Consider the following 21742-nt stretch of genomic DNA (forward strand, 5'->3'; position numbering starts at 1 on the left):
AAAGGTCCAACCTGCTAGATTAACCCTCTGATCGAGGCCAATTTCAGCTCATGATTCACACAGCAGGCTGTGTGCAGTAAATAGTGCGATGCTGGGAATAAAACCTTCAAACTTTTCTTCAGTTTGCCTAGAGAAGAAGTCAGTCTATGATGTGGTTTCTTAATCAGCATCCACAGACAGTCTCAACGTCTGTTTCTTTTAAATAGAACATATAATAAAAGTTGACTACTTTTGTATTTAAATGCTATACTTGGGTCCCTGCTGGTGCATCAATTAACCCAGGAACTTACATTTGTTCAGATGTTGTTCCTCTTGTAATGTAGGAAGGGGACAAGCCTTGTTTTCACTAAGCGGTACGGTACAGTTTAGTTTAGTGCAGTATGATTCGGTACAGGTCACCCAGATCAGGCTTGTGTTTCCACTGCCAATAGTACTCCTAAGAGCAGATCACACAGAAAACAAGGGTTAAGGTTTTTTTTAACTGTAGGCACACAGAGCACTCCGTTAATAACACAAGGTACAGCAGGCATTTAGAACACTTACTCGGTGAGTGTAGAATACACCAGAATATGACATTTGATGACATACTTGTTCACCGTTGAAAGCTCTACAAGTTTTGTTCGGCCTTTGTTTGAGCATGGTTCATTGCTGTGTGCTGTCACTGTATTAATATGACGTTGTGTTTCTTATTTTCTATTGTGTTTGTGTATGTTGCACAGCACAACACACGTGATAATTTTCTATAAACCAGTAGCATTCAGCAGTGAGTCTAGCTCCAACCTTTTTAGCAGTGCTATGCTAGGTACCCTTATGAAGGGATCCCAAAAAAGAGATATGGCACAGTTCACTACTTTGGTACTTCTGACAGTGAAAGTAGAAATAAAAGTGTCTCATACTGCGCTGTACTTAATCGAACAGAACCGCTCAGTGGAAACAAGCCATAAGTGAAGCCTTAATCTGGATTTTCCATGCATAGCAGTATTGCTACAGTTAAACATTTCTGTTTACTCGCTATAGCACCCAAAAAAAAAAAAAAAAAAACACCACAAATGTTCTGTTGTTAGGGTGGCTCAGTGGTTAGCAGTCACCTTACAGCAATAAGGTTGCTGGTTTGAGTCCCAGTAGGCATTTCTGTGTAGAGCTAACTTGTTCTTTCTGTGTTAGCGTGGTTTTCTCCAGGTGCTCCGGTTTTCCCCACAGTCCAAAGAAATGGGATATAAGTTAACTGAATAAAAATTAATTGGCTGTATGTGTGTGTGTGTGTGAATGAGAGAATGTTTGGGTGTTTCCCAGAGCTGGGTTGAGGCTGGAAGGGCATCTGCCACATAAAACATATATGCCAGAGTAATTTGGTTGGTTCAATCCACTGTGGTGAGCTGTGATAAACCAGGGACTAAGCCAAAGGATAGTGATAGTGTTTTGTTGTTGGATGGACCAGTTAACGTACTGTAAGAGTCATCCAATATATCTGAGCCACTGAGGACATGGTGGTTAAATTTAGTCATTTATTTTTAAGGAAATGTCCAGGCTCATGTTACTTCATATTTATTTTAATGCTTTTCCCCAATGTCTTTTTGTTGTTAACATTGGGTTAATATGGCTAAAGTTTGCTCTGTCTAGCTCGAGTTTTTTACTTTACTGTGGTCATTTTACCCAGAAAGTGCTTACTTTTAGTGTCATATATAAACACACAATAAATATAGACTGCTTGTTCAGGTGACAGATTTTTTTTTTTTTTTTTTACATTATTAATAATGTAAGGTTTATTTGCTAGTTGTGTATGGATGTTTCCCAGAGATGGGTTTCAGCTGGAAGGGCATGCAATGCGTAAAACATGTGCTGGATAAGTTGCCGGTTCATTCTGCTGTGGCCGAAAAGAAAATGAATGAATGTTTATTTGCTAATTAAAACAGAGCAGTAACGTGGTAGCTATTTAATTTAATCAACTTAACTCCTCAAACATTAATGTACCTACCTACCTTAAAATATTTATGATTATCTTTCAAAACATTATTCTAGGTAATAAATAATATAATGCTACAATAGATGGTGTATGCTGGACATTTTGAGATGAAACTTTACAAACACATTCATTGGACACTAAATATTTATTTTACATTAAATGAAAAGTAGCTCTTATTTGTCACGTGACAATCGTTTCTCCCTCAGCAGAATGTTCCCATTTGATGAAAGGGCCAGATCATTATACATGTATCTATCTCCGCGGCAAAACATGTAAATGTACATCAAAGAAAACTAATGATTCATCTGAATAATAATAATCTACATGTAAAGACAGAAAGCAAATAAGGCGCGCGGGAGTTTGTCTCGCCGGTCTGTCAGGTTAGAACAACAGCGCCTTCTCTTGGCGGGAAGCGAGAGTCTTTAATGATGAGAGATTCACTGCTGTCTGTCACCGTCATTCATTTGACCTTGTGTTCGCCTCATAATCATTCATATCAGGGGAGTCAGAAAGGTCAGTGAAATCATGCCGTTACATGAATCAGTATTAAAAGAGGATTCTCGGTTATATGAATAGTATCACTGTTGTCAAATATGATCTGGCCATATACCAGTTGCGTCAGTATCATTGACATACTGTTGTAATAATTATTTTTGGTTAAAAATATTGCTGTTGTGTTGTCTACAAATGAAAATATAAAAGTATCTAAACACACCGCAATGCTTTGGTTAATTTATGAGGGGACAAGATGCTCTAAATTATATTTTCAATAAAAATTTCAATTTAAATGCAGAAGAAAAGTGGCCTCTTAATTTAGCCTCTTCATCACCAAGGTTATTACAAAACCATCAAACAAATTATGAATCTAAATCTGAAACTAATTTTGTTACTTATAAATAAACATTTCAAGCTTATTATTACAAACAAAATAAAGCTCTTACACTCATACCATATTTTAGCCTAATTTTTAAAATAATCTAAAAATATATAAATATTATAAATGACCCAATTAGAATGTTTATAATAATTATATATTATTACAAAATTACCTTTTATTGTATGTAATTTAACTGTGGTACTATTTTGGTAACACTATTTTACAGTACACTTGGCCTTGTTACACATTAAATAACATGTATAATAATAATAGCATTAAATTATGCGGATCACTTTTAATAAACCTAAAACAGCCTAACACAAGTAAGTTATTAATATCCCTCTGTACTTACACATGCTGTTACAAGGACACTGTAAAACTATAGTGTAGATAGTTTCTGCAGATTTCATCAAGTCAAATTTAAGACATTTGTAAGACCACAAAGACTGAAAATTCAGACTAGGCGCTAAGGATTTTTTATGGCCCAGCAGAATTAGTCATTAGTAGTAATTAGTCATTTCTCAGCCACATATTTTAAATAATGTGTCAGAACAAGCAGACCTCAGTTGTACAGTTGAAGTCAGAATTATTAGCCCCCCTTTTTATTTTTTTCCCCCAACGGAGAGCAGATTTTTTCAGCACATAATATTTTTAATAACTCATCTCTAATAACTGATTTATTTTATCTTTGTCATGATGACAGTAAATAATATTTGACTAGATATTTTCAAGACACTTCTATACAGCTTAAAGTGACATTTAAAGGCTTAACTTGGTTAATTAGGTTTACTAGGCAGGTTAGGGTAATTAGGCAAGTTATTGTATAACCATGGTTTGTTCTGTAGACTATCGAAAAAATATAAAGCTTAAAGGGGCTAATAATTTTGACCTTAAATTGTTTTTTGAAAAATTTAAAATTGCTTTTATTCTAGCCAAAATACAACAAATAAGACTTTCTCCAGAAGAAAAAATATTATCAGACATACTGTGAAAATGTCCTTGCTCTGTAAAACATAATTTGGGAAATAATTAAAAATGAAAAAAAAAAAAAAAGTCAAAGGGGGGCTAATAATTCTTACTTCAACTGTATGAATACATTTTTGTTCAACATTACTTAAAAAAAAAAAAAAACTCTTTAAAAAACTAAACGTTCGAACAACGGACTACAGTTATAATACTAGTTATGAGTAGTTTTGCTAAAAGTTAAGATGTGTTGTTGGTTATTGGATTTGTTTTGGATCAATTGGGTGGCTTTACGTAAACAAAGTAAAATTAAAACATAAAAGATAATATTTCAATGAATTTAAGACTTTTTAAGGCCTAAAATTGTGTTTTTTTAAATTTAAGACATTTTAAGACTTTTTGCGAAAGTCCCCACAAATACCCTGCATGTATTAGTTCTGCTCAGCAGTGGATGAGAAGTTCCAGTGCAGCAGCTCTGAAGATCATGGACCTCACTGGAAAAGAGTGGCTTTCTCCAAGAGCATCCTCTGGGAACGAAGCGGAAAGGAACATACAGTATCTGATGGCAGGTGATGGATTTCTCTTCATGAAAATGGGGTAATAAAAAGGCTCTCAAGCAGAAGGTGATTGTGTTGGCAATATACATCATCTTTTCAGATCTCATCAAAGGTAGACATCAAAAACCTCATCCTGATCCTGCAAAGGGTCTGTGCAGATCACTGCAGAGAAAGTGTGAGTTATTAGCTTTGTTTATTCTTCAAAACATCAACAGCATGGTTTACTACACATAACTGTTTAGTGAGTTTATTAAAAAATATGCATGTTTTTAATTAAAATTCAGTTGCAGTTTTTTTCTTCTTCAGAAATGATCCATTTTATTTAACCTGACAGCATAAAATACTTTTGAAATAATAATAAAAAATAATTTAATTATAATAAAATTATTTATCCATTATTATTTTTTTCTTAAAATGCAGCCCTGAAATAAATGTTTAAAATATATTACAAACTATGAAAACATACACTAAATTAATTGCTGTAAAAATGCATCAGATAAATTTTTTTTGGCATAATCAACCTCAGTCCTCATCAAAACTGAGGACTATTAAATGTTTAATAAACACATAAATAAATAAATAAACAGGATTTTAACTCATTAATTGCCAAATTCACATATGATATCACTGATTGGTAAAAAAAAAAAAAAAAACTAAAATAACATGTTTTCATATAAAAAGTAACTGTGGACTGGATTTTCTTTACCTTTTATCACTGTCTTGGACATGTGAATGATTAGTAACAATATTGTCTTATTTGTTTTCTCCCTAATTTACTGTTGGTGGCTGTTTTTGCCCCAATGACTTCCTTTATAACCACATTTGATGGTGCATAAATACACAATCTTTGTTTTTGTTTACTCCATGTAGTTCTAAAAGCTGAGATGCATATTTAGATTTTCTCAGACACATCAAGGTAAGTGCAAAGGTCACTCTCGCACTCACAGACATACATACACACACTTTAATTTGCTGTTATACGCCATACACAGGCGATTCATTCCAATGTGGCGATTGCTGATTAATAAGAGACTAAACGAAAAGAAAATGAATGAATGAATGAATGAATGACTACATGCACAATCCAAAAACTACGCTTTTTTGCACAGGCCTATCTAAGACCTGGGTTAATGGTGCCAACTGATGATCAGCAGTAACAATGACAAATTTTACTTCTTCCCAACTAGGGAAAAAATTTTGCAAAAAAAAAATTTTTATAATGGAATTGTGTTGAGTTTAAGTATTTTCTCAAAATATGTGTAATTAAATATAATTCCGCTAGCTTAAACAGAGAAAAGGTTATGGCCAAATTAAGAATCAAAATCACCCCAGGATGGATGAATACATCCCCAACAGAACATAAGGGTTAATATTACTAATAAATATTCATAAAACGTTTCATTCATTCATTCATTAGTTTGTTCATTCAAACATTCTGGAACTCTAACTTATTTCCAGGTTTAACATTAAACAAATACAGTATAAAGTAGAAGTTGTGTCTTTGTAATAAACTGTAAATCATGTAAAACTAAAAACCCTGTATTAAACTGATGGTTAAATTAGTAAAATATTAAAAATAATGCTATAATGCTGTCAAGTTACATTTTTAGTAAAAAAAAAAATCCAGTTATTTAATAACTGTATTTATTTTTTATATACTAAACCCTTTAAAAAAGGAGTTGCTCTTTTCCAAATAGATTCAAGCATGATATTATCAATTTATTATTCTTTTATTATTTCATTCTTTGCAAAAACAAAATTGTATTCATCAGAATAAATGTGATTTTTTTTAATGAATTTTAACACCATGTTAATTTTGATTAATTGGCTTTTTTTGCATTGTTATAAAAACATTTTTAAAATTCTACTAAGTTTGAATCAAATTCTGAGCAAAAAAAACAAAAAAATTATTTAATCCATTATCATCTAATATATTTTAAACGATTTCCCAGAGATGGGTTTCGGCTGGAAGGGCATCCACTGCGTAAAAACGTGCTGTATAAGTTGGCGGTTCATTCTGCTGTGGCGACCCCGGAGTAACAAAGGGACTAAGCTGACAAGAAAATGAATTAATGAATATTTGAAACGAAATATTTAAAATCCTAAAACCCTGTTGATTAGATGTTTAAAGCAACAAAAATAACAATGAACAACCAATCTTTGGCATAAAAAAAGATCATTAAAATGTCCTTATTCTTTATTTAACATTTTTACGTTTAAAATCATAAAACCTTGGCTTTTATTTTGAGTTTTAATCTTTATATTTTCTTTGGAACCCACAGTCAGTATGAGTTGGCTTGTATAATTATATGGTATAGTGTGTGTGTGTGTGTGTGTTGTTTTGAAGCACACTTGTGTATAGATTTACCTGGGCTCTCTGCTATGGTCTCAGTGCTCTGTGGAGGTGGAAAGCTGAAGGAGCGTGTGGCCTTTGAGGACACATCATTATAAACACTGACACTCTGCGTTCTCTTACGGCACTCAATGGCCAAACGACTCACACAGTCTTTATGACAGCTCACTCCACACACTGAAACACACACAAAGCCACATTTACACAGAAAAAAAAACTGATTAATGTAGTTCAATGGTTGAGTTGGTTTGAAGAGTTGGTTTCATACCTTTGCATTTGCATCGCTGATTGTAAAATCCCCATATCTGCAAGAATTAGCATACATGAAGACACAATGACCTATGCAACACAGCACAAAACAACCCAAAACTTTAACACTTTACTTTACTACTTTACTTGATGCGCTTATCTTTTAGGCAATACTAAAAAATACAATCTCAGTAAAGTCAAAGTAAAGTCTTGCTGATTTTTGGGTTGAAAATTCTGGAAATGCATATACGTGTGTGTGTGTATGTGTGTGTGTGTGTATATATGTATGTATAAATATAAAATAAATCAGTTATTAGAAATAAGTTTTTAAAACTATTATGCTTAGAAATGTGCTGAATTAATCTTCCCAGAACAGAACAGAAATTGGGGAAAAAAAAAAAACAGGGGCGGTAAAAATTCAGGGGCGCTAATAATTCTGATTTCAACTATATATATATATATATATATATATATATATATATATATATATATATATATATATATATATATATATATATATATATGTATATATATATATATATATATATATATATATATATATATAGTTATATACACACACACACACACACATATATATGTGTGTGTGTATATATATATATATATATATATATATATATATATATATATATATATATATACATTTATATATATACATATATATATACATATATATATATATATATACATATATATATATATATATATATATATATATATATATATATATATATATATATATATATATATATATATATATATATATATATATATATATATATATATATATATATATATATACACATACAGATATACAGAAGTTGTTTTGTATTATTGTTGTATTATTAAGGTTTATCCCCTCCTCCGTAACACTATACAGTTATTTGATGGATTAAAGACTCAAATAGAATACCATTTATTTTAAACAGAATGCTTTGTAATGTCATTACAGCCTCTTATATCACTTTTTATTCAATTTGCTGAAAAAAACATTCAAGAAACAAAGGGGAAAAACAAACATTTCATTGTTAAAGTATTTAGTAAATAAAACAGATTTTTTCCACAAAACTGAAATCCAGTTACTCACAGAATAGATTAAACATTGCTCAATATTACTTTAAAAAACACTACTTCATTATCAACAACAACAACAACAACAAAACATACTAGAGAAAAGGGAAAATAGGTTCTGTGCTGGGGTGGATCTTGACAGGAAATGAGAAAATAGGAAGTGGTTACCATCTACACCCAACTACCAGCTGTGAACAGAACAACATCTTTTCCCTAGACACACCTTTAAACGCAAATACTAGAAACATCTGACAGCAGCGACAAATACGAACAAACACAGGCATAAAATAGGCAGTATATGCTTGTGTTCCTTTTTTAACATAAATGCAGATTTTTCTCATGATCTTATTTCATTTGGCAGCTTGTCATATGTGTGGTCTGTCATCATCACGTTGGAGATGAAGATAAAGAGTTTGAGCCACAAATAAAACGTGTACTTACCAAGCGAGAGCAGTGGCGACAAAATGAAGGCTTGATGCTGCTCGTCTCTGCAAACGTGTGAACAAAACCCATCTTACAGTTCTGTAAAGAGCTCGCCTTGGTGAAGTACTCAATCATCTCCTCTCGGCTAATTTTACAATCCCTGGGAGTGAAAATGAGAAAAGAGAAAGACGGGGGCCTGTACTGTACTGTAGACGTTGACAAATGAGGCAAAATAATAGCTCTAGATAAACTGGACAGATTGTCGTGATAAACCCACTGGTTTTGGTCCAGTTCGTCAAACTTGCCGAGGTAGGGGAAATTGCTCCTGATGATCTCGAACTCCTCTTGGGAAATGTAGCCATCGCCATCGGTGTCATAGTTTTGGAAAACTGACTGCAAAATAAAAAGTCGTAAATTAATTTATTCCATGGCATGACGTTTATAACTCACTATGGTGCTGTGCAAGTCTGATATCTCTTTTATTCAGCTATTAGGACTGGGTGTTGATTTAGATGCCCTTGTTTGATTCAATTCTGAACCACAAGCATCCAATTTAATCAGATTCAATTCTTGATTTCATGAATACAGATTTAATTCAAACAGTATTGATATTTCCAAAACTGAATAGGGTGAACTTCAGTTTACAAATGGTAAATTAATAAAAAAAATGAACTGAAGAGCCACAGACTTTTGCTGCTGCACACATTAAACATATTAAACAAGCAACAAAGCCCACCTCAGTATAGCCAAAGATTACAGAATACACTCACTCGTATAGTTTTGAATGGGGAGAAGTGTAACAATATGGCTAATGAAGCCCTGTCTACTAGCACAGGAGCCAACCATCAAAGAGTTGCTGGCATTTCTGGAGGAGATTTGCCATCAGGACCAAGTTGTAAATTACTTCAGAAGAACAGTGCGATCAGACAATCAATATCCAGAGGATGATAATGTGTACGGCCATAAATGAGGTTGGTGTTGTGATCTCGTTCCTTTTAAGTGTGCATGCACATTAGCTTGGGCAACCTGAAAACATGCCATTTTTGTTTGATTCGAATGTTAAGAAACTAAACTTATAAGAAAGTTGGTTATTTCTATTGATGATTCCAAATACGTGATGTAACTGTGAGCTTGGCAAACATTTTTAGAGACATTTGCTGTTTTTCCATTCAGACCGAGCATACTGCCCGAGAGGTGTTTCAAAGATGATGGCAGAGTGAAATTTCTTGCCTTAAAGAGACTTTGGTATAGCCTAAAAATGTAAAAGTGTATAGCCTGAAAGATTAATCTGATTTTTGGATAACTGTGCACATCATACAATACATAGCTTGTTTAAACAGGACTACTGTAAGTATGTTATTTTACATTTAGGATCAAATGTGACCATATCCACAATATTTCACCTCAGCATGGCAAATCACACATACTGCTTTGTTCTTGTCAGCTTTTCCACTGTGCTGACACTGTTTCCTTCTCCCATTATTTGTGACTCCCTCGTACATTTTGTTTATGAATGTATTAGTGTTTTTGAACAAACTGGTTAAGTGAATAATATAACGACTCAATGCAAAATCCAATCACTTCTTTCAATTTGAAAAGAATCAGTGTTTTTAAAGGTGCAGTATGTAAGTTTGACACCCAGAGGTTGAACTAGGTATTGCATTCCTGGATCAAAATAAATGCAAACGCAGGTTGCTAGATTAAGGACCAACCGGAGCGAGTCTGACCACTGAGCCTGAAAGCAAGGTTTAAATCATGGTTTAAATAAAAGCAACAGCACGCGACATAAGGATTATTTTCCATAGTAAAATAAGTTTTTGTTCTAACCAACACCTCAAATTAATATATTAAAAACGGCTTCAATTTCTTGCAGCTGAACAACACAAAACTGACAATAATCACCTCGGATACATTTAATAATATTAAAGAGATTTAATATATATATTAATTAGATTATAAACTATTTCGGTGTAGTGCAGTTAGTGCATTATTCTGTGCTTCTGAAAGGCTGTATTTAAATTTCTGTCATGTTTCGTCTGGTGCAAACAGCTAAACTGCTACTTACTGCAAATCTGGTCACGTAGCATGTTGTTAGGACAGGGGGTTACGTTTACATTCATAATATTTATATTATTTGTTAATTAATAATCAACTCATGTGGAACTCTGAATCTGCGTCTCATTTTAGAGTTTGCTACTGTCCACTGAAGGTCGCATTTCGGTCACGGACGCATGCTTTAAGAGCCTTTCAGAATGAAAGAATGAAATATGCGGTTTTCCAACAAGGCAACCAGGGGTGCTAAAATATAATTGGCTAAAGTGGCAGTGGGCGGGTAAAAGAACCAAACAAAAACGGCCTTCTGGCACGTAACTTACATTTTCAAAGCAGAATAACTGACTTGAGCACTGTTTTGCAGATAAACAAGAATGCACTAAGCATATTTCTTAAATATCTGTAAACATATTTTGGTATGTGTATGCTTTAGAAGAGTCAAAAACATAGAAGCACCTTTAAATAAATGTAATGAGTGAATGATTCAATGACTCACTCGTATGGTCAGCTACTTCTTTTTGTTTTTTTAATGGCTAGCTTTTGAATAAGTTGTATTATTGGGACTTGTATTAATGTATTATTTTTGAACAAATCACTTAAATGAATGATGAGGTCACACATATTTTCCCTGATTGAAATCATATTTTTGAATGATTTAGGTTAATATTATTGGTCACACTTATAAGTTTTAATAGTTAATGTGTTTATTAGCATGACCAAATGATAAACAGTACTTGTACAGCATTTATTAATCATAGTTCAACAATTACTAATACATTATTAACATCCAAATTCATGCTTGCTACCTTTAGTTAATTCACCAGGAGTGAATATGAACCAACAGTGAACAACTGTATTTTCATTAACTATCGTTAACTAAGATGAACAAGAACTGTAGTAAATGCATTGTTCATTGTTTGTTCATGCTAGTAAATGCATTAACTAACAATAACTAATACAACATTTTTGTAAAGTTTTACTATAATATAACCTAATGTAAACAACTAAATAATCCCATCCAATAATCAAAGAATGAACATTTGTCTAGAAAACACAGGCTGAGTGATATGATACAGTGATACTGTTGAATCAATTGTATCTATATAAAACAATGGATAATGATGTAAACTACATAACTAACAATCAAGAAGTATTGCATATAGCTGTGCATTTTCATAAAACTAATTTTTGCATTTATTTACACCTCTTTATTAACCATAAAATACACTTTATTTAATATGTAAATCAAATAATTATTCAGGAAAGAAGAACTCATAAAGGATTTAAAGTAGTTTAGGTCACATACCTCCACCATTTTCTTGATGTGCTTGTTGATAATGGATGGATCCGCTTTGGGTTTGACTGAAGATGCCCACTGTTCTATTAGAGGAGACTGTGACTTTGAGCTGGAGGTCTAAGAGGCCGGAAATCAATGGTGTATTCACTTAGCAAGTGAAAATAAGGCACCAGCAGATATGGATAAATGACTGCTGTCCGTTGGTTGAACAGAATAATTATAGAGTAGTGGTTCAGTCTCCCAGCTGCAAGTCTACGTAAGTGGATTACGCAAGCAACATGGGAAAATTAATCTGTCAAATTGTGTCATGAGTGCTTGTAATTGGTGGTTTCTGCCTCATGGTGGCTACTGATTTGCTATCTGAGCAGTTTTTATGTTGGTGGTGTGTGACTCACCGAGAGTTTAATACTGCGAGGCTCCCTCTGTAGAGACAGCTGGTATATATCATCCTCTGAGTGGTACTGGTCCAAAGACACCTGGAGAGGGACAGAAGAAATGCAAATGATTATTAATTAGTGATTTACATGACATAGATTTGATAAATAACATCACATTTCCTCACTTTATCAGCAATCATGCTTAAATCTCAGATAACTGGATGATGCATCTTTACTTCCTTCCACTGTAGACAGTGATTTCAAAGGGGCCTATCATCACCCGGTGCAATAAGGCACAAGATGTGTTTGGCATGATTTGCTGCTATTTTCAGACCAGCGCAACCCTAATTTTCACGTTTTGCAACACGCTGTTTAAATAGCAAATCAATTTGTGCCACTTTTCGGACTCGTGGGTGTTCCGGTCTAAAAAGGAAAGTCCAGCGCAGAACATGTAATGTGCCTATGTGCTTACACATTGCCTACAGCAATACACAACTATCCTTACTTATAAATAAACATTAAAGGACTAAAATGTTACAAAAAATATTATTTTCTACATAAATAAAAAAAAACCCACTAACTTCTATGCCTTCTTCATTTCGAGGTGCTTGTTTCAGTTTATTCATGACAATTTGCATTTGTAAAATGTTATTATTATTAGCAGTATTATTTATATATGCATTTTTATATTTGTTTTAACAAAAACTAGCTTCGATTTGTCCACCTGTCGGGTTTTTGAGATGTATGCATCACTATATGAGGCATAAGAATAGGATGTGTGTTTGGATATAACTCAGGTTTTTTACCACACTTATTATTTTTTGTCAATATTACTTGTTATTATTGTTCATTTATTAGTTTTCTGGAAATTTGAACTGAATTTAGAAATAGTTTTTAAACAAATCTTTGCGCTTAACAAGCAAAATTAAATATGTAGGCTATAAATGTCTTTAATGGAGTGAGATTCCACCGTTTCCCTACTCCACGAAAGTAAAGAAGTAAAGTAAAGAGTAAAAGTAAAGAGAAAGTACAGTGGCCAAATGGAGGAGGCTCATTCTTTATCCTTGTGCTGCAGATGGTCTGTTTAACTGTTTTCTCATTAGTGAAGTGTTCAGTTTTTCCACTTACAAAGTCCGCCATGTAAATAGCAGATGCGCCATGGTGTAACGCGAGTGACTCTTAAAGGCAACAGGAGATGAAACTCTGATTGGTTTAATGCACGTTACACTCAAAACACACCCATAATTGATTAAGAGAATAAGCACAAACCTGTTAGACCATACACCCCAAACTGTATTTTCCCTTTTTTTAAAATAGCAAAAGTGGATTTGGACATGCCTTTAATGCTTTTGCACCATGCGCTTTAGACTTTGTGCCCAGATCTTTAAAATAGAGCCCAAAATCTCCCAGCAGCTGACATTTTTTGTTTGTTTGTTTGTTTTCTGGATGTAGATGGTCTGTCTGTGCAGTAGTGATTTAACTAAGTGGTGTGGTTTTAACGTCTTACCATAAAATGTTAATCATGTTTGCAAATGGTAAATTAATAATAATAATAAAAAAAGGAAATTGTTAATCAAGAGGCCACACTCCATTTTTTAAAGATCAACTAACTAAAATATAGGAAACATAAATATGAAAAAAAATACAGTTGAACATTTCAGTCGACACAGAACTATTAAAAATAATGGAAAACCATGAGCCATAGTTTAAATAATTATTTGAAGTGTAATTTATTTTCTTAGTTGGGCTCACATCCCATTTATTTTCAAGGAGAAGGTGGTGTTTTTGGACTGTAACACAGCCAGCCAGCAGGGAATGATCAAAATGGTGGCCTCACTTTTGTTACAGGATGTCTGAGGCACATTTTTGCTATCTGTGAATCACATACTTTTCTTCTACATACTATGTGAAAACAGCATGTGAGCTGAGTAGTATGACTGAATGGATAATATCCGATGTACCCACAGCTGACCAAATGGTTGTGCCCAACTGAGCCTGATTGCTCTATTTTTTTTTCAATTGGTGAAGTTTGTTCCTTGCTATTGTCGCCACTGGCTTGCTTGGTTTTGGGACTTGGAACTGCGCATCGAAGGATTTGCTCTTCAGTGTTTGGACTTTCAGCAGTGAAATTTAAACCAGACTGAACTTTAACTCTAAAACTGGACTGACACAGTTTCAATTTACTAGAACTTCAATGTTAAGCTGCTTTGACAAAATCTACATTGTAAAAGCGCTATAGAAATAAACATGAAGGATGAAACAAATAGCTACTTCGGATGAAATCCTAAAGCGCACATTTGATGGACATTTTATTATCCCATGAGGCCATAAGAGAATTTATGAACGAAAATAAAGTGATGCAACTGATTCTAGTAGGTCACGTGACAAGAAGAACACAGCCGATTAAATACATACAAATTCCAGTCATGTTATTAAATTTAGATTTAATAGACCATATTTTTAATGGTCAGCATGTCATATGTCATTACTTGTTTAATATTTGTTATTTGTTTCATTATTTCCACAAGATTGTTATGAATTAGTATTTTTAAACAAATTGTTTAAGTGGCAGATCCATGAACGTGCATGGACGCTCAGTGATTTGTTTGGATCCTGAATGAATCAGTGCTTTTGACTACATCAGTTAAGTGCGTGATACAATGACTCAAACTGTTTTTAACACTGAAAATAATGTAAAAAATGTTTCTTGGACATTAAATAATACTATCATGTAACACTTAAGACAGTAGTAATTGATGTAAAAGTTCAGCTTGGATTCACAAAAATAAACCACATGATCCAACATTTGGATCACAGCAAACTCGTCCCACCCATGACAAACTCACTATAAGTAGATTGAGCAGGTCTGTGTTGGCCTCTATGTTGGGGGGAGTGCTTTGAATGAGTGCCAGCTCCTCCAGGATGGCGTATAGTTGATAGGTCTTGGTTAGGTTGACCCTGGTCTTTTCTGGGTCGATCCAATCAGGCAGAGCCACATGGACGGCAATCAGGTCCTTCAGATGAACCCCAAGGATGGGGAAGCGGAATCCTGAACATTCAGAGAAACGCTGACGATAGCGGCTGTAGTTTCCAAAGGAAGTGACCAGCTCCACCAATCCATCAAACACCTGATTAAACACAGACAATACCATGAAGATGGACAGAATTGGGCACAAATGAACACCATAAAGTATTTCATTACAAATGACAAAATAATTGTTTAACAATAGTACTATTTTTTTATTCTGTTGGACATAAAAAAAAAAATTGAAGAATGTTAGAAACCTGTGGCCATTGACTTTCACTGTATTTGTTTTCCAATGTCCAAAAGATCTTGTTTTGTGTTTCCAAATGAAAAACTCAAGCAGGTTTGAAACAAGTCAAGGGTGAGTAAAGTATAACAGAAAAAGTATTAAGTATAACCGATTTTTATGTGAACTATCCCTTTAAATCAAAGTATAATTCATTCATTTATTCATTCATTCATTCGGCTTAGTCCCTTTATTCACAAGGAGTCACACAGCAGAATGAATCACCAGCATATGTTTCACACAGCAGATGCCTTTTCAGCTGCAACACAGAAGTGGGAAACACCCATACGCACTCACATTCACACACACACATACACTATGGTCAATTTAGCTTATTCAATTCACCTATAGCGCATGTATTTGGACTGTGGGAGAAACCGGAGCACCCAGAGGAATCCCATGCCAACACAGGGAGAATATGCAAACTCCACATAGAAATGCCAACTGACCCAGCCGGGACTCAAACCAGCGACCTTCTTGCTGTGAGGCGACAGTGCTAACCACTGAGCCACCATGTCGCCCCATATAAATAATTGTGCAAGAAATATTTTAAATGGAATATTGTCATCTTTTGAAAACACAAAAAAAAAACATGCAAAATAAAAGCAATCATTTGAATAAGTGCAGTGCTGCACAATTTCTCTCTAATTTTCTTTGTTTAACATGAAAAACATGCAATGGGTATACAATCTATTAATCTATTTGTTTCCTTTTGTTTATGCTCACTCGAGACAGAACTGACTGTGCTGGGTAAAATATAAAGCTAAAGAGAACTGAATAAGGAACACATGCGTTTTTGTTTGTGTGCCAAACGATGCAGAATATGCCTGAATTAGATCAACCACTAAAAATACTGATATTTTGCTTCTAAAGTTTTCAGTACGCAAAAAAATAAAGCAGTTTGCTAGCAAACCAATCATCAACTAGCATGAAGATTCACAACTTCTAGAGCAGCGCAGATAAGATATGTCATCTGATTTATTTACATCTAGCCAAAAACTATATTATATAGTCCTATTAACTCTTTCATAGGTATTGTATTCTCAATTGACCTTTTGTGAATGAGTTATCATTAAAACAAAAAAGCTGATCTATTGCAACATGGTGTTAGGAACACAATTTTATTATAGATATAAGTATTGAAAAATCATTTATTTGATCACTTTTTGATTACAGGTCAAAATAAATGAGCTTCCCTCCAACATTAGTCATAACTATAGCAATTCAGCGACAGTGCCTTAATTTCTGTTTAATCTGGAGGACACTAACATGTGCTTCACCAGGAGACAACCTGCAAATATGTTTATAATAGATATTAACTTTCTTTATTCATGTCCCTTCGGCTTAGTTCCTCTATTCATCAGGGGTCACCACAGCGGAATGAACCACCAACTTGTCCAGCATAGGTTTTACACAGCGGATGCCCTTCCAGCTGCAACCCAGTAATGGAAACATCCATACACACTCATTCACACACATACACCACAGCCAATTTAGGTTATCCAATTCACCTGTAGTGCATGTCTTTGAACTGTGATGGAACTCACACCGACACAGGGAGAATATGCAAACTCCACACAGAAATGCCAACTTATATTAAATAGAGCATATTGTTTTAATGGTCAACATATCATTTGTCATTATTTTACATTGTTTCATATTTGTTACTTGTCTCATGATTTCCACAAGATCTTTAAGCAAATGAACTGAATTAATTGGTGTTTTTAAATAAATTAGTAAGTGATTAAATGACTCTTTAAATGAATCAGTGTTTTAAAACAAATTGTTCATGTGAATGGTCCATGGACACACATGGATGCTTAATGATTTGTTTGGTTCCTGAATGAATCAGTGTTTTTGACTAAGTCAGTTAAGTGAATGATACAATGACTCACTTCTAAAGTAGCTAATAAATTGTAGCTAACTAATTAACTAATTGTTTTTAACATTGACATGAATTAAAAATAAAAATGTTTCTTGGACATAGAATAATAATATTGTGCAGGAATATTCTGAAGGAATGGATGCAAAAATTCAGCTTTGAGTAATTCACCTAAACATTTGGATCACAACAAACTCACAACAACTTCTTGCTGTGAGGCAACTGCGCTAAACACTGAGCCACCGTGTCACCCAAATATTTATTGTATGGCTGCGTACGATCTTTTAGACACTGGAAAACAAATACAGTGAAAGTGAATGGCCACAGGTTTCTAATATTCTTCAAGATATCTTCTTTTTTGTTCAACAGAATAAAAAAAATAGTACTACTACTATTATTAAAAAATTATTTTGTCATTTGTAATGAAATACTTCATGGTGTTCATTTGTGCCCAATTCTTATAATAACTTATAATAAATAAATATTTGCAAAGAGGTAGCTAGCAAATGTTACCATGAGCTTTTAGATTTGCCCGCTACATGTGGGGTGATTCTTGGCCTCCACATTGAGCATTAAAAATACTTTTAACGCATGACAATTCATTGATTATCCGTTATACACAAACATACTGTATGCACACACACACACACACACACACACACACACACACACACACACACACACACACACACACACACACACACACACACACACACACACACACACACACACACACACACACACACACACACACACACACACACACACACACACACACACACACACACACACACACATATGTATATATAGTTGTATAATATACTCACTTTTTCAATGTATCAATAAATTAAATTGGCTCCAAACTTTAATATTATACACACTCCTCTAAGCACCACTACACCACTGCATATACAAACATACAAACTTTAAGTATGAATATATAAAAAATCAAACTCTTTGGTTTAAAAACATGTTTTTTTTTTTTTTTACCATAAATTGCGGGCTGTAATCAAAAGAGTTGAACTGGTTGCTACATGAGTACAAGTTATTTCAGCTCACGTTTGCTTGCCCGATAGCAGAGCACTTGACTCGAGTATTGATATTTGTGTTCAGTCTGGCAGAGAGTATGAAAATGGCACTTACTGCTGAGTGGACTTTGAGAATCTTATCTGCCGTGGCCAGATCTGGAGGGTTTCAGCTGTTTGTTTTGATTTTTTTTCTTTCTGGCCAGGGCTGGAGGTGTGTTTGTTAAGCAGAGCTCTGGCGGTGTTTACCTTGCGTGTGTCGCTGCTGATGAGAGCTTGTGTGTTCTTGAGTCGAGCGATGGAGCTGTTGCTGAGGCCTCCAACTACAGCCATCAGTGTGTTAAAGTTCTGCAGCTGCAGCAGTCTCTGCACACACACACACACACACACACACATACACACCAAACATAATACCAGAACTTATGAAAATACTGAGGTGCAAAATTATAAGACCTTCTATCTCACCTTCCTTTAAACCATCATATTCAAATTAGCATAAAATGTTTTACGTAACATTAATTTATTTTTAATTTTAATTATTTTTTTTGTTTTTTATGACGGCAGTATCAATACAAGATCATGTTTACTACAAATATAAATATCTTATTAATTTGTTCCAAATTATATATACATATTTATTTATTATTTATATTTACTGTACATGGTTTGTTTGTACTGTATGTTTGAATGATAAACTGACTTGAAGAACATTTGGCCATTTTAATTTTTGATTATAATTACATGATCTTACTTGAAAATATTAGAATAAATATTCAAATTCCATCAGACATCTTTTCTTTTTTTTTTTTGGAAATGAGCAGATCAGGCTCCTACAATTAGGTTCAGAAGTTTTAAGTTCAGAATTATATAGTTAATGATAAGGTTATTAGCTAGTAAATAAAATAGATTTTTTCATGAATGTCACTTTAACAACGTAGATTTTCTTTTGTGTCAAAACCCGTTAAATCCACTTGTGCTTTTTTTTTTTTTTTTTTTGCAAAAACCTCTAAATCCACCTATCTGGACAAGATATTGTAATTAGCTGAAAAATCATTAAAGATGCTTTTAGAAATTATTTTACCAAACATAAAATATTTTACACAAACCACCCAAAATTAAATAAATCTGTCAAGTAAGATAGTGGTTCATTCCGCTGTGGTAACCCCTGATTAACCTGGGACTACACAGAAGGAAAATGAAAGAATTAAGTCTGTCAAGTAAGTGCATTAACCAATAATATTAAAATTCAAATCAATTAAATCTTAACATTCTGTTGTCATTTCTGATATTTTGGATTTAGAGCAATGTAAATATTGTAAACATTATAAAGCATGTTAGATTCAAGTAATGTAGTGTAAAACATTTGCAACAAGAATCAGTCCAAGGCACTCGAGTAAAGTGAAAAAATTAAAAAGCCTTTATTCACATGGCTAGATCTCTAAAAACCAACGCGTTTCGGCAGAAGTCTGCCTTCATCAGGGTAACAGTGATCAGGTGCGTCTAGAGTCTCTTTTGAGTACTACGGTCACATGACTCATTTAAACATCTCAAATGGCACTCAAATAATTTAACAAGCAAACTCTACTACCATCATAAATTCGGCATAGATACACAAACACCCACTTGCATATGTGGGAAAAGAGAGAGAGAGAGAGAAGAAAAAAGAATATATATATATATATATATATATATATATATACATACATACACATATACGTATATATACATACACACATACACATATATATATATATATATACACATACATACACATACATGCATACAATATATACACATACATGGAAAATACATACATACATATAAACACATACATCAATGTATAATGACGATCTGTAAAGCATCTATAGAAAAACTCATTTAATCATTCATTTTCTTATCGGCTTAGTCCCCTCATTAATCCGGGGTCGCCACAGCGGAACGAACCGCCAACCAGCTACTTTCTACGCAGCGGATACCCCTCCAGCCGCAACCCATTTCTGGGAAACTATAGAAAAACTGTTTTACAAAAAAGAAGAGAAATCTAATTCACCATTCAAACCTGGAAATCTGGTTGCTTTTAATGTATATATCCAAAAAGTCTCTCTCTGTTTTAATCTTTTTATCCTGTCTCCTCCTCTTGTAGAATTATAAATATGTTCAATGCCAACTATTTTTAATGAACTTGGATTGCCATGACCTTGATTTTTATAATGTAGAGCCATAGGATATTGTGGATTACAAGTACGTATCGCATATTTATGCTCCGCTAATCTCAACTTTAGTTTTCTCTTAGTCATTCCTACATAAAAACAACCACAAGGACATTCCAGTCGATAAACAACAAAAGTAGTATTGCAATTGATAAATGAATTGATCTTAAATTCACGGCCCGAAGAAGGATCTCTAAACATGTTCGTCTTGAGCATGTTTTCACAATGGTTGCAATTACCACATCTGTAGTTCCCTGTTGTTTGATTTAACCATGTGTTAGTTTTCTTAGAGGAAAGATGGCTTCTCACAAGTTTATCTTGGATAGTTGGAGCTTTTCGAAAGACTACAGAGGGGGATACAGGTGGGAATGAATCGATCACAGAACCTGCCTCAAAATTTGTGGACTATTTTATAAAACCTATTGTGAAAGATCTGCCCTCTTACATTCAGGACACGACTCAAGTATTAAATACGATTAAAAATATGCAATGTGATAAAACCTGTATACTGGCAACTATGGATGTTGAATCATTATATACAAATATAGATCATAGAGAAGGTCTAGAAGCATTGTTATACTATCTAGAAAAGAGACCATCGCCAAAAAAACCACCAACATGTTTTATTGTACAGTTGGCTGAATGGACATTGAAGAATAATGTTTTCTTGTTTCAAGATCAACTTTATAAACAGATAAAGGGAACAGCTATGGGAGCTTGTTTTGCCCCAAATTATGCAAATCTATTTTTGGGATTATGGGAAGAGAGATTTGTATATTCTGAATCAAATCCTTATTTGAGTAGCATTGTGTGGTGGGGTAGATATATAGATGATGTTATTCTGATATGGTCTGGATTGGAGGCAGATTTGAGGCAATTTCATGCTTTTTTAAATAATACTAACGCAAATCTGAGATTCAGCTTGGATTTTTCATTCACTCAAATACATTTTTTGGACTTAAACATTTTTAAAGATACTACAGGAAAATTACATACCACCATTTTTAGAAAAGAAACAGATAGAAATACAATCCTGAGAGCAGATAGTTTCCATCCTCCATGGCTGATCGAAAATATTCCTTTTGGACAATTTCAGAGATTGAAAAGAATTTGC

At 33.7% G+C, this 21742-nt stretch overlaps 1 protein-coding gene across 2 annotated transcripts in view; it reads right to left on the minus strand.

The window, feature by feature from the left end:
- Positions 1 to 1655: 1655 nt before the first annotated feature.
- rasgrp2 (RAS guanyl releasing protein 2 (calcium and DAG-regulated)) overlaps positions 1656 to 21742 on the minus strand; it is a 28365-nt gene continuing 8278 nt past the window's right edge. Inside the window, exons 8-16 of one of the 2 annotated variants that reach the window (XM_087301524.1) lie at positions 18668 to 18784; positions 15047 to 15328; positions 12219 to 12299; positions 11833 to 11940; positions 8752 to 8867; positions 8493 to 8634; positions 6982 to 7018; positions 6729 to 6890; positions 2094 to 4522 (exon numbers count right to left, since the gene is read on the minus strand). In XM_087301524.1, the coding sequence (XP_087157650.1) occupies positions 4467 to 4522; positions 6729 to 6890; positions 6982 to 7018; positions 8493 to 8634; positions 8752 to 8867; positions 11833 to 11940; positions 12219 to 12299; positions 15047 to 15328; positions 18668 to 18784 (1101 nt within the window). In that variant the 3' untranslated portion in view covers positions 2094 to 4466. Of the gene's footprint in view, positions 1809 to 2093; positions 4523 to 6728; positions 6891 to 6981; positions 7019 to 8492; positions 8635 to 8751; positions 8868 to 11832; positions 11941 to 12218; positions 12300 to 15046; positions 15329 to 18592; positions 18785 to 21742 lie in introns of those variants that run through there. The other variant, XM_087301525.1, reaches the window with a different exon arrangement.

The sequence above is a fragment of the Danio rerio genome, chromosome 21 (assembly GCF_052040795.2).
Source record: "Danio rerio strain M-AB ecotype USA chromosome 21, GRCz13ab, whole genome shotgun sequence".
Taxonomy (NCBI): domain Eukaryota; kingdom Metazoa; phylum Chordata; class Actinopteri; order Cypriniformes; family Danionidae; genus Danio; species Danio rerio.